The sequence below is a fragment of the Prionailurus bengalensis genome, chromosome C1 (genome assembly GCF_016509475.1).
Source record: "Prionailurus bengalensis isolate Pbe53 chromosome C1, Fcat_Pben_1.1_paternal_pri, whole genome shotgun sequence".
NCBI classification, from domain to species: domain Eukaryota; kingdom Metazoa; phylum Chordata; class Mammalia; order Carnivora; family Felidae; genus Prionailurus; species Prionailurus bengalensis.
This window is the reverse complement of record NC_057345.1, coordinates 93,383,140-93,401,301: the sequence shown is the minus strand read 5'-3', so window position 1 is coordinate 93,401,301 and position 18,162 is coordinate 93,383,140. Positions and strand designations below refer to the sequence as shown.

At 38.7% G+C, this 18,162-nt stretch overlaps 1 protein-coding gene and 1 pseudogene across 1 annotated transcript; one reads left to right on the top strand and one right to left on the bottom strand.

Annotated features, from left to right (window-relative positions):
* The first annotated feature begins 202 nt into the window (after nucleotides 1-202).
* Nucleotides 203-8,795, top strand: TAF13 (TATA-box binding protein associated factor 13). Its single transcript, XM_043575760.1, has 4 exons — nucleotides 203-305; nucleotides 1,162-1,240; nucleotides 5,319-5,416; nucleotides 7,428-8,795. Exons 1-4 carry the CDS (start codon nucleotides 279-281, stop codon nucleotides 7,596-7,598), a joined length of 375 nt encoding a protein of 124 aa, XP_043431695.1. The 5' UTR covers nucleotides 203-278; the 3' UTR covers nucleotides 7,599-8,795.
* Nucleotides 8,796-10,022: 1,227 nt separating this feature from the next.
* Nucleotides 10,023-10,439, bottom strand: LOC122479438 (annotated as a pseudogene).
* Between the last annotated feature and the right edge of the window lie 7,723 nt (nucleotides 10,440-18,162).

Genomic DNA, 18,162 nt, shown 5'->3' with positions numbered 1-18,162 from the left:
AAATTCAGGGTCACAAGGAGATACACGCCCCCTTTACTTTGCGAATGTTTAATTAATCTGTGATCTTGAACACAGAGCCTAGAGCTCATCCCTCTCTCCCTAAACTCGGCTTGGGTCCCCTGTTAGTTTGTCTCCGCGCATTTTCCACCCCAGCTGGCCGGCCGGGACTAGGCTCCGTCTCGCCCCGCCCCTCCCTGCGCGTCACCGGAAGTGAGGCCGCGGATATAGTAAAACCCGCTGGGAGCGAGGCGGCTGAGCCCTGTAAGCTGGCTGGTGGCATGGCAGACGAGGAGGAAGATCCTACCGTGAGTGACCACCACTGTTACAACCCAGTCCTTTCTTCACTCCCTGGGGTGCAGAAGTGGAACTCGAGTTCAGAGTCACTCGAGGTTTTCCTTCGCGAATTCACTGGAGAGAGTTCGGGGACTTCACGCCGTGCTAGCACTTCCCTCACCATTCATCTCTTAGTGTGTGGGGCAGGACGTGAAGAGTGGGAAGGTGGCCCCTTGCCTTTTGCTTTTGGTCTCTATTTGTCAGACACTCTTTGAATCGCCTGGAGAATCATCATAGGACGAAGCTAATTATTTTTAGCTCTCATTATGAACCAACACTTCAACTAGTAACAAAACTATATACTTACTGTAAAGTAGTGGGAATAATGGACCGAAAGTCAGGGAATTTGTGTTTCAAAATCTCTATTATCTATGAACAAGTTACTTAACTTTGAGCCTTGGTTTTCGTGTCGTAAAATGGGGTTAAGGCTTACTTGAAGAAAGTTCCTGGCACTGTATAAGCAATGCTTAATAAAAAATAAAGATAGTTTTTACTTACTTCGATTCACTCTTAACAGTAAAACTGTGTAGTAATAGGCTAACTAGTTGGTTTAAAAAAAAAAAAAGTACGGTCATTGAAACGCTTCCAGCAGAGGCAGTAAAATTATTTGTTAGGGACACTGTAGGAGAGCCATTCCTGCATTGAGTGGGAAGTTGGACTGGATAGTCTTTAAGGCTCCTAAATGCTAAGGTTTCATGATTTTTTTGCTGCATGTTTTAGGCTTTCTGGCATGATAATTAGTGTTGAAAGTGGAAAAAAATTAATGTTAATTGCTTAAAAATCAAATGCAGTGCTTGACATTTCTGTATATACATTTTTAACTTACAGTTTGAGGAAGAAAGTGAAGAAATTGGAGGAGGTGCAGAAGGTGGACAGGGTAAAAGGAAGAGACTTTTTTCTAAAGAATGTAAGTAATATTTGACAATGATTTAATTATAGATGATAAAAACTTTTGGACATGTTTGTTCAAAGTAGATTAATGTTCTGAATGTGTTTCCCTGTAGGGACAATATTCTCAGACTTGCCTGTAAGATTGTTTAACTTGTGAATCATGGATAGTAATGATCCTGACCCCAATTTATATGTTTGTATGTGGGTAGGTGGGTTTTCTGTGTACACATTTAAAAAAAATTTTATTTTAGAGAGAGAAAGAATGCACATGCTGGGGAGAACACACATGCTGGGGAGAGAGAGAGAGAGAGAGAGAGAGAGAGAGAGAGAGAAACTCAAGCATGCTTCACGCTCAGTGTGGAGCCCAACTTGGGGCTCAATCCCATGACCCTGGGACTGACTACAACCTGAACTGAAATCAAGAGTCCGTCACTCAACCAACTGAGCCACCTAGGTTCCCCCACGTTTTTTTTTAATACACAGTTTTTTAAAATGAGGAAATGTGATCAGTGTTTCAACTCAGGGACTAAGAACATACCTCCATTACTTTTTATGTCCTTTACTATTGCAGCAGTAGGAGCAGGGACTCCTTTGACTGTAAGTCAAAAATTATAATGGATCCTGGAACAGGTGCTGAGGGTAGGAATTAAGTTGGGGCTGTGGACTAAGGCATTGGAAAATACAGAAAAATGGTGAACAGTGTAAGGCATTACAGTGGCATGGAAATTATAATGTATTGATTGGTTCTCTAGTGTATTCCCTCAATAGACAGGTTTGACCCTTTTTGGCAAGTAAGTGGAAGAGCTGCTGTGTCTAGTGATGGTCAAAGCCAGCCCATGAAAGGCACTGTGAGAATGCACTCTCCAACCTGTGTCCTTTATATATAGTTATGGCTGAGTATTAACAAATGAATATATGGTTTATTTATGCTGGGTCAGGCTCAGTCATTTCCAAATGCTCTTGAAACTGCAGGCAGTATGTCTTTTTATTTTTATATTTTTAATGACTCAAATCCTCCATATCTCAATTTCTCACCTAAAGCTGACCACTGTTTAATCCATCTCTGATACTGTTTACTCCATTTGTATGTGTTTTTGCTTCTTAATCAGCATAAGAAGGGGATTCCCACACTAGAGCATCTCAGTGTGATGTTTGCATAGTCAATTGTTAGCAGAAACCTTTGTTCTACTTGAATTGCTTTATTTTTGTGATGATAAGAATTTGGGATCTTCACAGCCTTCTGGTCTTACCTGAATCTTGATATGTTACTGGCCAAGATCTGTTCTCCTAAATCTTCTTCTTAAAAATTTTTTTGCTACTATAACACAAAGTTTCAAAGCATTCACTGGTATTTGTATCTTTACAAACCTTTTAACCAAGTGCAGTTTACATACATACTGGTGAATTATGCCCATCAAAATGTTCATGACAAAGTATCTTACTCAAAATATTTAAGGAAAAATAGTAAGCTTACAATGGAGAATCCTGGCAGACAAGTTATGTCTAAAATGTTAGCTAAATGATCAAAGTCAACATCACCAGTAATATATATTAACATCACGTGATGCATTAAGATTGCACATCAGGGGCGCCTGGGTGGCTCAGTCAGTTAAGAGAGCACATCACCTCTATGGTATCCTTTCTACTAATGGGTACCCACAGCCTAATAATGAAAGAACACCAGACAAACCCAAATTGGGGAACACTACAAGATAACTAACCAGGAGTCTTCTACAGTGTCAAGGTCATAAAAGACTAAAAAGTCTGAGGAACTGTCACTGATCAGTGAAAAGTAAAGAGGCATGGTAATTAAATAACGTGGGATCTTGAAATGGAAAAAGGATATCAGTTGAAAAACTGGTACAATCTGAGTAAGTTCTATATTTGTACCAATGTTAATTTCTTAGTTTTGATAAATGTCTTTGGTTATATAAGATGTTAAAATAAGGGGAAGGTGGATGTAGGGTATTTGGGAACTCTACTATTTTTTGCAACTCTTCTGTAAGTCTGAAATTATCTCAAAAAAAAAAAAAAAGCAAAGTTGTCAGAATCTAAAGGAGAAAAAAAAAATACTTGTTTTCTACTCCCTGTATCTGGACATAAAGGCTCTTACCAGTTTAAACTCTAGGGATACCTCTGTCCCAGGCTAACTTCCAAGTCGCCCCTTTCTTTTCTTCCCTAGGCTTGATCTATTCTATTCTCTTTTCAGTTCTACCAGCTTTTGCTTCTCCTAAATAGGAATTATTCTTTTTTTTTTTTTTAAAATTTTTTTTTTTTCAACGTTTATTTATTTTTGGGACAGAGAGAGACAGAGCATGAACGGGCGAGGGGCAGAGAGAGAGGGAGACACAGAATCGGAAACAGGCTCCAGGCTCTGAGCCATCAGCCCAGAGCCCCACGCGGGGCTCGAACTCACGGACCGCGAGATCGTGACCTGGCTGAAGTCGGACGCTTAACTGACTGCGCCACCCAGGCGCCCCTAGGAATTATTCTTAATGTACTCATTTCTTCATTATTTTTTTTAACTTTTTAAAATATTTAATTTTGAAAGAGAGAGAGAGAGAGAGAGAGAGAGAGAGAGAGAGAGAGAGAGCAGGAGTGGGGGAGGGGCAGTGAGAAAGGGAGATACAGAATCATAAGCAGGCTCCAGACTCTGAACTGACAACACAGAGCCCAACGCGAGACTCAAACCCATGAACTGCAAGATCATGATCTGAGCTGAAGTTGGCCACTTAACCAACTGAGCTACCCAGGTGCCCCTCATGTCTTCCGTTAGAAATGTCCTAGGAGTTCCTTTTTTTTCTTTACTGTACTTAAAATAAATTGTATTAGTCTTAAATGAACAACTTAATGAATTTTACTTATTTACATATGACCACCACTCAGATCCATATACAAAACATTTCCAACCTGTGACCTTTTTTTTTTTTTAACATTTATATACCCCTTTCTGAACTGTTAAGAACAGATTGTTCTTTCAAGAAAAATGCGCACACACAAATAGTGTATAAAATTTTTGCATTTAATTTCAGAAGGCCTCAAGGATTTCTTAGAGCCTATCCATGGACTAACTGGGAGTTTATAGACTATAGGATGAGAATCCACATGGATTCCATCTGCCTTAAACTACCAAGAAGTGTAATACTGTTAAGAGGAGGAATATTGACTCTGGAGCAAGATCGGTTGCATTCAAACTGAGGTTCCATCTCTTACGTCTGTGTGGAAAATCACTTAGCTTGGGTAAATCACTTAGCTCAGTGCCTCCATTTTCTCATCTATATGGAATAGGGATAATAATAGTATCTACTTCAAAGGATTGTTGTGAGGTTTAAATGAGTTATGTATGTGAAAGGCTTAAAACTATATCCCTGGTACATAGTAAGGTCTATGTAAGTTTTAGCTGTTAGCACCCATTTTTATTACTCTGTATTAGACTTTTCTTCTCTTTTGCATTTTCTATGGTTCTTTCGGTTGAAGCCTGAAAGGACTTTATTAGCAGTGCATTGATCTAGGAAATGAAATGTCAAGATTCCACATAGTTCGCTTTCTCCTTTTGATTACCGTGTTCTTCCTATAAGAAGCAATTAGAGCACTTTCTTTCATGTCCTTTTTCCTATGTTAGTATCAGAAAGGATTTTGCCTTCTCTTTTCCAATGCCCCCCTGCCTGCCCCTCCTGTCCACCCCCCCCCCCCCCACTCCCCACTCCATACACACATAGAATACTCCCAGTAAGAGCTGAACCATTGCTACTCATCCTGTCCCTGGCATGGAGTTTCCTAGTTACAGGTATTCTGGGGTTGTTGGTGAATAGATAATAGAGATTAGGGAAAGAATATTGATATCAGGGTTCAGTGGCTGGGAGGGAACAGGAGTTCCTAGTAGGGAAGGACAGGTAGGAACAGTTGTAGGAACAGTTGGTTATGAAATTGTGGTTAAAAGTCTTTTACACCAAAATCCATACTTGCAGACAACAAATATATAATATATGTTTATACAAGTATCTTGTCTTATTTGGTCCATTTCTAATTTGAAAAAGGTATTGGTAAAATTGTTAAATTTGTTCAAGTAAACAAAAATGATTGTTCTTTTGCAGTGCGATGTATGATGTATGGGTTTGGGGATGACCAGAATCCTTATACTGAGTCAGTGGATATTCTTGAAGACCTTGTCATAGAGTTCATCACTGAAATGGTAAGATTTTTTTTTGTAATTTGTCTTAGTTAATTGAGTAATAGATTTGAAACTCCTTATTTTTTTTTTTAAGATTTTATTTTTGAGAGGGGGAGGGGAGCACACACACGCACATGGGGCAGGGGCAGAAGGAGAGGGAGGGAGCATCTCAAGCAGGCTCCATGCCTCATCGCGGAGCCAAACATGGGGCTCTGTCTTAGGACGGGGAGATCATGACCTGGCTCAGTCGGTTAAGCATCTGACTCTTGGTTTCCTCTCAGGTCATGATTTCATGGTTTGGGAGTTCACACTTGAGCCTGCTAGGCATTCTCTCTCTCTCTCCCTCCCATTCTCTTTGCCACTCCCCTCGTCACACTCTTGAGTACTGTCTCTAAATAAATAAATAAATAAAGTTTAAAAAAATATTTAAGATATATATATATATGATATATACATACAAACACACACTCATGTATATGTGCACACACAATATTCTACCTTCTCCTGAATTTTATTTATGAGGACATAACTATAAGATTCTAGAATAAAATTTACAATATTAACCATAATCCCATTATCTAATGTAAGATCTCCCCTTCCAGTATTTTTTAAAAAATGTATACAGTGCTTAAAAAAAAAAAATTAAATTAAAAAAAGGGGCGCCTGGGTGGCTCAGTCGGTTAAGTGTCCGACTTCAGCTCAGGTCATGATCTCACAGTTCACAAGTTCAAGCCCTGCTTCGGGCTCTGTGCTGACAGCTCAGAGCTTGGAGCCAGCTTGGGATTCTGTGTCTCTCTCTCTGTGTTCATCCCCTGTTCGTACTTTGTCTCTCTCTCTCCCCCAAAGGTAAATAAACATTAAAAAAAAATGTGTACAGTGCTTACATATAGTGGTAATCATAGTAAACATTTCTTTTACTCAGAGTTTTATAATATATATTTTCTACATTCTAATCACAATTATTTTAGTAGTTAGATGAAATTCATTTAAATTGTTTTCTAATATATTTAACCATTTCTCTCTTGCATAAGTTAGTAGATTATTTTGATCTAAATAGATATGATTATATTCATGAAATTTCCTCCCATCTCCTCCTTGGATATATTCACAGGGATAGGAATACTGAGTTTGGTTGTGTTCTTGTGAGTTTTTACCCTGTGTTATGGATTATTTCCTTAGTATAGAATAGTAAAATTCCTGTCAGAGAGTATGCATTAAATTTTTTTTCCATTTATAAAAAGAATATTTGTTAAATTTAGGAATTATAAAAAAGTACAGGAGAGAAAATAGAAATCTGTAATCCTGCCATCTAGACAACTAATGCTCAGATTTTGGTGAATACTTTTTTGGTTTTTTGCACATATTTTTAAACTTTATTAAATTGAAATCATATAGCGTATTTAGTCTTAGAGCCTTCTTTTTCACTTACGTAAGTAGAACACTTTCCCCATGTCATTGCATAATATTCTATAAATATTTTTAATGGCTTCATAATATCAATTGGTTGGATGTACCCAAATTTGTTTATTTAATGCCTTATTAAACACTTAATTTCCCCTTTTTTAGTCCTTAGAAATAATATTATGATGAACCTTTGTTTTTGCACAGGATGAATATATGATAGGAGATGAGATTTATTTGAATTTAAGGGGAAAACTCACCACTGTTTGTTTATTTTTACTCACCGCTATTTATTCGTTACTAGACAAAGCTTAAACGAAATATGCAGTTACAACAAAATTATAGAATTATTTTATACAAATGAAGACAAAGACTAGGTATACCAAAAAACAAAAAAAAAGAAACAATAAATTTGATAGTTTTAATGTCATTAGTATTAAAAGATGTCTATAAAACATTAAGCATCACTATAACACAGTAGCAAGTGGACAAAGAACATGAATATAAACACAATTCACAAATGAATAGCTATAAATAGAAGAGAAAGTCTTGAAACTCACCAGTATTAAGTAAATGTAAATAAAAAGTAAAATATTAGATTTTTTAAAATTAATTTGTTTCTTTGTAATAGACTCACAAGGCAATGTCAATCGGAAGACAAGGTCGGGTACAAGTTGAAGATATCGTCTTCTTGATTCGAAAGGACCCAAGGAAGTTTGCTAGGGTTAAAGACTTGCTTACTATGAATGAAGAATTGAAACGAGCTAGAAAAGCATTTGATGAGGCAAACTATGGATCTTGACACCTTTTGTACTTTCTGAAGCTTCATTATCTTCTGGGGAAAGCATATATAATAACTGTATATTTTCCACTGTAAGGTCTCTATATCTAGCCATGAAGGTGAAGGATGGAGGAACACAAAGTTTTCCATTTTTTTTTTTCATGTCTTCAATTTTAGAGTGATATTTGAGCCTTGAATTGTCTGCCATTATACTACTATACTTGAATTACTTACTGGGTTTTAATGACCACATGTAAGTTGAAGTACCTTGCAAACCATGCAGTTCCTTCTGACTTTTGACTGTCTAAATGATGAAGTAGTATTTATGTATTAGGTATTTGTGCCATTAGGTGTAGGCTATACTGTAGCTGTTTAATATATGAAATCTAAAGGGCACCTTCGACTATGATAGCTAAGACGTGTTTCATGTCTTCTAAAGTTTTTAGACTATAGTAGTCTAAGAGATTATTAAAAGATAGTGAGCTGGTTTGCTTTTTTTTAGGGAGAAGATACAAAAAAAAATACAGTCTTTTGTAGGAGTGTTTATAGTAGTCTAGGAGGTTATTAAAAGATAGTGAACTGGTTTGTGTTTTTTAGGGAGAAGATACAAGAAAATACAGTCTTTTGTAGGAATGTTTATCTGTCTTGAGATATTTGTTGTTTAATATTCTTTTCTTTAGATAACAAGAATGTTGGCTTTTTTTTTAACTAAAAGTTTCATGTGAATTCTTCCGTATTGGAAGGCTTTTTTGATTTAAAACCTTTTGAGCTTATAATATACTAGTTGTCAAGTTTTAAGAGAACTCATTTTCCCAGGTTAGATTAAAGCGTCTAAAAATAAATGTTTTCAGTAACAGGAAGGTATTGCTTAAAAAGCTGATGGCAGGATAAGCATTTAGGATAGTGTTTTATTAACATACTTGTTAGTACTTGTTCATTGTGGAAATGTGTACTTGACTAAAACCATGTATGGTTGTGGAAACCACTTTTGTAGTTCAGGATATACAAGTTTTGTGTGCGTTCAGCTTATTGTATTAAATTATTGCACTTAGTTTAAAATAAGGATTAAAACTGCATTTAATGGGATCACTGAATATTACTCTGTGAAACAATGTTTTGTGTGCTGCTTGTAACATTACCTATAAATCAATATGTAAGAGAATTTTGCTTTCTTAACCTGTTGATACAAGGAATAAAGTCAAAAGTTAAAAGGATGAACACATGAATTTGACTATGTGATTTATCAGCTTTTCCTCTCCATTACTAGTAATGTAATTCTGGCTGCTTAATCTCAGTAAAGACTTTTTCTATATTGATAGAATTTTTCGGATTTGATGAGATTCAAGATAGCTGGGCAGAGCGTTTTGTTACTTAAAAAAAGTAAAAACCAATTGAAAAGCTACTCCAGTCTAAGCTGAAATCAAGAATGGGAATGGAATAATAAAATGTCAATATATTACTATTTTTGCTAATCAGGGTCAACTTCACCCTGAAAGAACTGGTAGTAACTGGCACTAGGAGAGCTATACTGGTACCTGTCTGAGCTAGGGCTGCCGTAACAAAATATCATAGACTGGGCAGCTTAAACAACAGAAGTTTACCTTCTCATGTTTCTGGATGCTGGAAGTCCAAGATCAGGGTGCCAGCATGATTGGGGTCTGGTGAGGACTTTTCCTGGGTTGCAGATAGCTCCTTCTTGCTGTGTCTTCACTTTTCCTGAGCGAGCTGTCTTGTTTCTTTTCTTTAAATTTTTTTTTTTTTCAACGTTTATTTATTTTTGGGACAGAGAGAGACAGAGCATGAACGGGGGAGGGGCAGAGAGAGAGGGAGACACAGAATCGGAAACAGGCTCCAGGCTCTGAGCCATCAGCCCAGAGCCTGACGCGGGGCTCGAACTCACGGACCGCGAGATCGTGACCTGGCTGAAGTCGGACGTTTAACCGACTGCGCCACCCAGGCGCCCCTTGTTTCTTTTCTTATAAGGGTACCAGTTCTGTCAGTTCAGAGGTCCACCCTTATGGCTTCATTAACTTTAACCACCTCTTTATTATTTTTTTAAATATTTATTTGTTTTTGAGAGCACAAGCAAGGGAGGGGCAGAGAGGATCTGAAGCGGGCTCTGTGCTGACGGGCTGACAGCAGTGAGCCTGATGTGGGGCTCGAAGTCACGAACCACAAGATCACGACCGGAGACGGAGACGACTGAGCCACCCAGGTGCCCCTTAACTTTAATCACCTCTTTAAAGGCCCCATCTCCCATATTGTCAAATGGGGGTGGGGGGTAGGGCTTCAACGTAATGAATTTTAGGTCTATAGCAGTGCCATTCAGTCTATAGCAGTGCCATTAATCTTACTATTTTGCTAGTGACCCTGGCATTTGTTTAGTTTTTTGTGTGTGTTTTTTGTTGTTGTTGTGGGTTTTTTTTAAGAGTCCAGTGAGGCATTTTATTTGCATGAATGTATTACATCCCTAGAGAAAAAAAATCCCAGGATTTTCCCTCCTGTGTATTTTCATCTTGCTTCTTCATGGTCCATGCTACCAGCTGAGGTTGTCAGTACAGTGAAACCAAACTGGCAGGACAGAAGCAGATTATTCTGCCATTTTTCTAGATCTTTGCATTGTACATCAAACCTGGGGCTGATCACTCCACACTTGTTTAACCTGCCCATGAGGTTCACAACAATTTTCCCAGTTCTGTGATCATCGATGATTTCAAATTTGTCAGTGTAACCATGCTTCATCATCCACAGTTAAAAATCGGATGATGACTTTGGAGCATGGCCTAATAAGAACCTGGCATTTGTCTTTTCAGCATTGTTAATGCTCTTCAGAGTATCCATGACAACATTCATGTGCACCATTATGGTAGCACAGAAAAGTGGATTTAAGTTTTTTGTGGGACATTGTATTGTAGGTTGCAAATGATAGAACTTGACTCAAAAATAACATAAGCAAAAGAGGAATTTATTGTTTTTATCCAGCTGAAACAAGGGAAAGTAAGGATGGTATTGACTCCCCAGGGCTGACTAGGTCTAAGAACTTGAGAATCAAGACTGTCCATCTTTGTCCTAATTTTGATTTTACTCTCTCAGAAACCTCAGTGTGTGAAGAGAATATAATAGCAGTTCTAAGGTTTCTAGTCATACAACTGATGGAGGGTACTACTTCACTTTCCAATACAGAAAATCCCCAGAAGTGATCAGGGTAGGAGGTAGGAGCTGGATAGTATTAGGAAGAAAGGGAAAGAGAGGCTGGGCAGACAAAAATAGCAGATGTGTGCTGACTTGATTCACAAGCTTACTTATTTGAATTCTAATAACAAGACATCATGGCTCTCTTCTAATATCTAGAGCTGCACTGTGTAATATTGCAGCCAATAGCCACATGGGACTATTTATTTATTTATTTTTTAAATGTTTATTTTTGAGACAGAGAGAGACAGAGCATGAATGGGGGAGTGTCAGAGAGAGAGGGAGACACAGAATTCGAAGCGGGCTCCAGGCTCTGAGCTGTCAGCACAGAGCCCGACGCGGGGCTCGAACTCACAGACTGTGAGATCATGACCTGAGCAGAAGTCAGAAGCTCAACCGACTGAGCCACCCAGGAGCCCCAACATGGGACTATTTAAATTTAATTAATTCAAATTAAATAAAATTAAAACTTCAGTTCCTCATTTCAAGTGCTCATCAGTCCCATGGCCAGTAACTACTGCATTGAACAGTGGAGATGCAGGACATTTCCATCATCGCAGAAAATTGTTTTGGACAGTGCTGATCTGTAATATTCAGGTGCTCTTTCCTAAGTTAATTCACTTAAAAAAAACTTACTATGAAAAATCTCAAGTATACACAATAATAGAATAGTATGAGCCCCTATCTTCAACAATTAACTAATCTTTTGCCAATTTTAATGTCTTATCTATACCCCCACCTTTTGGGGGTAAAGGGACAGTTTTTTAAACCAAATCCCAGCTTTCATTGTATCATTTCATCTATACATATTTCAGTATGTCATCTCTAGCAAAAAGTTTTAAAAGATAGCTCAGATACTATTATCATACTGTAACAAAAGTTAATATTAATTCCTCAATACTCCATTTAATACCCAACCCCTGTTTAAATCTCCTGGTTTGTCTCAAATATCTTTTTGAGTTTTTATATTTCTTTTCTATTGTTTCTATAACAAATTACTGTAAATTTAGTAACTTCAAACAATATAAATTCATTATCTTACCAGGTCTTTAGGTCAGAAGTCTGACATGGGCATCCCTGGGGCTAACATCAAGGTACTACATTCCTTTCTGGATATTCTAGGAGAGAATCTGTTTACTTGCCTTTTCCAGCATCTACAGCCTGCATTCTTTGGTTCTTAGTCCCCTTCTGTCTTCCAAATTAGCAATGTTTCATCTTTTTGACTTTCCTTCCATAGTCTTATCTCCCTCTGACCCCCGCTGGGAAAGGTTCTCTGCTTCTAAGGACCCAAGTGATTATAACCCAGAATAACCTCCCCATTTAAAAATCTTTAACATAATCACACTAGCAAAGTCTCTGACCATGAAAAGTAACATATTCACAGGTTCTGAGGATTAAGATGTGGATGTCTTTGGGAGGGGCTATTATTCTGCCTCCCACTGTTTGTCTGCAGTGGAATATTTTTTTAAAGTAGGCTCCATGCCCAATGTGGGGCTCAAACTCACAACCCTGAGGTCAAGAGTTGCATGCTGTACTGACTGAGCCAGCCAGGTACCCCATGCAGTAGAATCTAAACAAGGTGTTCCCCATTGCATTTGGTTGCCCATTGATTGTATTGGGTAAAATCTAAATCTCTGTTAATCTCTAATAGCTCTTCCCCCCACCCACACTTTGTTTAATGAGGCTCTCTCTTTAAATAAATTATAACTTTTTTTTTAACAAGCATGTTTATTTGCTGTTCAAGCAGAACATCTAATATAATCTGTGATTCACTTGAAATGGGCTTTACTGTATTTAAACTGATTTTCTTAAGTAAAAGCTATAATATTAATACTAAGGGTAGAAATTTTTAAGTGGAGGCCATAGCTCACTTGACTTCACATCAGTGGAGAGAGGTGGCATCTGGAAAGTCTGTTGGCCACTTCCCAAGAGGCCTCTAGAGGTTGTATTACTTGGGTGAATATGTGGTCCAAAGTTTGATTTGCATCACTGCAGGCTTGGAAACTGATTTTGTTAGCAAATGGAAAGCACATCCATCTCTCAGGGTGGACTCACAGAAACCAAGCTAGTAAGACTAATGTATGAACATGGATGCCAATTTACAGATGTAGATAAAATCTGTATAGGTTTGACCAGCCAATTTTTCCTTTCCCTAGGCAGACAATGTGGGAAATCAAAACATAAATATGAAGGTGAATTAGAATGAGGGGAATTGGATGAATGCATTGCCTAGAGCACCAAATAAGAGGATAAAATTAATACAGAATCAGGAAGAATGGCTCCCCAGGGCCCAAAGCAATGCACTGGGGTATGTTTCCTGAGGAGCATCCTTTAAGATTCCTTTGTCACTGATACTGGAAAGTTGGCTTGAGTTTTCATTTCCAGTGACAGTAGGCATCCAAGCATTGTGGATTTCAGGTGACTTTGTGTATTTCTACTCTAATGTATTCAAATGTTGAGCTCAGAGGTAATTCAGAGAGGGGAATTTTACTTTCAATATCTTCAGGGAAGCTTCATAGTTGTTCCCAAGAGCTGACAACGCTAAACATTGTGCCTGAAAATCAAGAATTTTTCAAGAACTCTGCCTGTATCCCAGAACAGTCCTAATCTCTAGGCCTGATTTTTCTGAGGGCCCTATGTTTACCTTCTTCTTTTTTTTTAAATGTTTATTTATTTTTGAGAGGGGGAGGGGGCAGAGAGAGAGAGAGAGAGACATAGAATCCAAAGCAGGTTCCAGGCTCTGAACTGTCAGCACAGAGTCCAACGAGGGGCTCGAACTCACAAACTACAAGATCAGGACCTGAGCTGAAGTTGGACGCTTAACTGCCTGAGCCACCCAGGCACCCCCCTATGTTTACCTTCTTAGCACAGAGACTGAGAGGTGGATGACCAGTGAGCAAGGTATTAAATGGGTTGTTATAGGTTGCTGCTTTTCCTGGATCCTGGTAAATGACTACATGAGCTAGATTGTTATATTATGATTGGGAAATGCTAGGATAAAATAGGCAGAGAGGGAAAGGTTAGGACCTGAGGTCCCTGGGTGGGGGAAAAACACATATTTTGGAACAGTGCTGGGAGCATTTGACCACAGCAAACCCCCTCGGGCTTAAGGTTCCTCTTAAGAACTTAACAGACACCACCTATTCCCCCTCAGGTTCCCCTCAGGAATTTGACTATCAAAATACCTAACTAACAAAAGTAAACCATAAAACTTGTGTTACATGAGGGACAGTATGACCATAGTCTGACTCCTCACACAATGGAGTCGAGCCAATCAGGAATGGACAAGCCAGCACCTAGAGTTATCTAGCCAGTAAGGGTAGAACCTGAAAAGGAACGAGGGAGAAGGGAAGAGAGGGCTGACCAGAATCTTATAAAAACAAAGACCCTTGCCTATTGTTGCAGAAATTGACTTTCAAAATGTTCCTTCTCTGCAAAAGAGCTTTCATACTATTCTTCCTTTCTAATCTTTAATAAACTTAAAAAAGATTTTTTAATGTTTATTCATTTTTGAGAGACAGAAACAGAGCACAAGCCAGGGTAAGCCAGAGAGAGAGAGGGGACATAGAATCCAAAGCAGGCGCCAGACTGAATTGCCAGCACGGAGCCTGATGTGGGGCTCAAATTCACAAACTGTGAGATCGAGATCGTGACCTGAGCCGAAGTCTGATGCTTAACCAACTGAGTCACCCAGGCATCCCTACTCTATTACACTTTTGCCTGCTGCTCATTTTGTTTTGTGTCCACCTCTTCATTCTTCAAAGCGGTGAGAACGAATCCCAGGTATTGAGGTAAAAAATCCTGGAACATTATGGGATAGGATCACAGAAAATATTTTGATATGTCAGCATGTATTTATTAAGCACCTATATTTTATTTGAGACATAGCACTGATACTATTTTGCTATATGGTATCTGTATGAGTGGAATTCTAGTTACCTAATAAAGTAAGGAGAAATTTCTTATGTTACCTGTAGATTGGTAAGAGTTTCAGTTTGAACTTTTGTACAAAATCCCAATTCATGTGTAATTTGTAGCATTGAGAATTCTATGCATATGCTCACTATATTATACTTACACAGAAACCCTGGTAAACTGTGTTGAACTTGGGTGCATTCTTTTAGGATAGGAAGAACAATCACTGAAACAAAGCATTTTGTCATTTGCCTTTGTGTGGCTTTATTTATTTATTTATTTATTTATTTATTTATTTATTTATGAGCCAGGGAGAGGGGTAAAGGGGGTGAGAAAGGCAGAGAGAGACGAGAGAGAGAGAGAGAGAGAGAGAGAGAGAGAGAGAGAGAGAGAGAAAGAGAGAGAGAGAGAGAGAGAGAGAGAGAGAGAGAGAGATCTTAAACAGGCTCTGTGTTCAGTGCAGAGCCTGACTCGGGGCCCAATCTCATGACCTTGGGATCATGACCTAAGCCAAGATCAAGAGTTAGACACTCAGAGGTGTCTGGGTGGCTCAGTTGGTTGAGCATTCTGACTTCGGCTCAGGTCATGATCTCACGGTTTGTGAGTTCAAGCCCTGCATCAGGCTCTGTGCTGACAGCTCAGAGCCTGGAGCCTGCTTCAGATTCTGTGTCTCCCTCTCTCTCTGCCCCTCCCCTGATCACACTCTGTCTCTCTCTTTCAAAAATAAATAAACATTAAAAAGTAATTAAAAAAAGAGTCAGACACTCAACCAACTGAGCCATCCAGGGGCTGTGTAACTATTTCAGATAAATATCTCAAAATTTAGTTGGAAAGGGCCAATTTAGTTACTGACCAAACTCTAAAAGAAATGCTAATATGATACTTAATTTTTCTGAAATAGGATTTTTATAAATATCTTAGGGGCACATGACTTACAATAAGACACCTACCTAGACTCATTTTGGTCAATCTCTGTTTTTCTTTGCTCTTTCTAGCAAGTTCTACTAAATAGTCTCAAGATTATTACTAGAAAGTTACTAACCTTACCCTAAAATACCCATCCAAAATTATGCTTAATGTGATTTATGTATTATTAATATTTTTAATCTGTAGTTTCCCCCCTGTTTTTGACTTTGAAGTATGCCAGTGGTTTCATTAAAATAGGGTGAATTTTTTTTTCAAAACAGAATATTTAAAAATTTTTATTTTTGTTTTCAGTAGAACATCCAATTATTTACTTAACATGAAAAAGCACATCTCTTTTATGTTGAAACAAGAATGTGTGTGTGTGTGTGTGTTGCTAGGTTTAGTCATTGACATATAATTTAAGCTTTTGTTTAGGGGTCTGGTGAGGAGTGCTGGTAGACCCAGGTATTCTACCTACCTAATCTTTGAGACTATTTGAAAGAGAAGCAGTGGTGGTCTCTTGTTTGTTCTCCCAGAGCCAGGGCACTGCTGGCTATAAATCACACAGCTCTTTGGTGTGTGTATTTCTGTGTGTGTTCTAATAAGGAGAGTGGAACTTTTAAAACAAGTGCTCATATCCCTGTTGAACTTCCCCTGAACAGCTTGAGGCAAGATTTCCTATTTTAGGCTTGTGCTCAGATTCCTTTCCACTATTTGGGGAAAACCAAAAACTTCTATTTCCCTTTTTAGAAATGAGATTTGAGAATCTTATTAAAAGGGGTACACCTTAGCCTATAGGCATTTAAGTCACAAGCACTATGAATCATTCTGTCAAGTTAGGACCTGCATTTTCAAACGATGCCTAACCTAGTTCCACATCCAGAGTAGGCACTTGATAAATATTTGGTGAATGATTGAGGCAGTACCTCAGAATCCAAGGACAGTCCTTCAACTGAGAAAGCCTTGTCCTTTCTGAACAATTCACTGCTTTGCAGCAACTAGAGTGAAAGACAAGAAGATCTAATCTTAATCAGTGTGGCTGAGTATAGAAGGAAAGGTGATACCTTAGGCTAACAGCTATTAAGGTTGTAGTGTAAAACTTGATGATGTTACATTAGGAAGTGAATATACAGTCAATGCATTTATTACTGAACAAGATGTGCCAGATGTCATATTTCAGTGCCTGATTTCTCCCTTTTCCCCACCCCCTTTTTCTGGAAATACGGTTGTGCGTTTGCTTCTAACAATTCTGAGGACTTGTTCAAAATTTAGACACAGGTAACACTGCCACAGGATATGGGGGATATAAACATGAATAAGACCTTATTTCGTCTACCTTTTTTTTTTTTTTAATTTTTTTTTTTCAACGTTTATTTATTTTTGGGACAGAGAGAGACAGAGCATGAACGGGGGAGGGGCAGAGAGAGAGGGAGACACAGAATCGGAAACAGGCTCCAGGCTCTGAGCCATCAGCCCAGAGCCTGACGCGGGGCTCGAACTCACGGGCCGCGAGATCGTGACCTGGCTGAAGTCGGACGCTTAACCGACTGCGCCACCCAGGCGCCCCATCTACCTTTTCAGGATAAGTCCATTTTTTTTTCACACTAAAATATCCAGTTGATACACTGAAGTAGAGTGCAAAAAGAAGGGTTTAAGAATCGTATTGGTTGAAATCTTCGCTCCCCTACAGATCAGCTATTTGCCCTTGGGCAAATTATCCCTTAACATCTAAAATGGGAATAGTTAACAGGCATCTTAAGGGAGATTGTGAAGCTTAAATGAGAGCATAAGTAAAGTACTTTATTTTATGAATGCCCAAACCAATCTAGTACCAGATCACGTTCTTCCTTTTATGTAGCATTCTGCCTCTAATAGGTGGTCAAATGTTTGTCAGGCTCCCTGATTAGTAACTCTTTCTAGAAATGATGTGAGAAACAAAGGCAAGCTGAGGGCAAAGCACAAGCTAACAGCTACCCCCCACCCCCCCAAGGTGGGATATGTGTGACATTCCTCAAGCACTCCTGGCTGCCCAAAAACAAAGGAAAGGGAGAAAAAAGTGGTTAACTGATAAAGATCACAGTGATGCCTCCATCATGAGCCTCTATCAGCTTGCAACGGTCTTTTTTTTTTTTTTTAAGTTTATTTATTTTGAGAGAGTGAGAGAGTGAGAGAGCACAAGCAGGGGAGGGGCAAATGGAGAGAGAGAGAGAGAGAGAGTGAGAGAGAGAGAGAAGATCCTAAACGCTCTGTGCTGAGCCGATGAGAGACTTCATCTCATGAACCTGTGAGATCATGATCTGAGACAAAATCAAGAGTCTTAACTGACTCTTAACTGAAATCAAGATGCTTAACTGACTGAGCTGCCCAGAAGCCCCAGTTTGCAACTGTATTAATGATTTACAAGAAAAAAGCAATCTTATCAATAGTCAAACTTCTAGAAACCTATAGATTGAATTTCCTAGGACCCTGATACCACCATCCCTTCCGTAGGATAGAAAAATCTTATATAATCAGTCACTCCTCACAACCCAAGGGCAGCTATTTCTGTCCTCTGTCAATGGGTCCTGTCCTT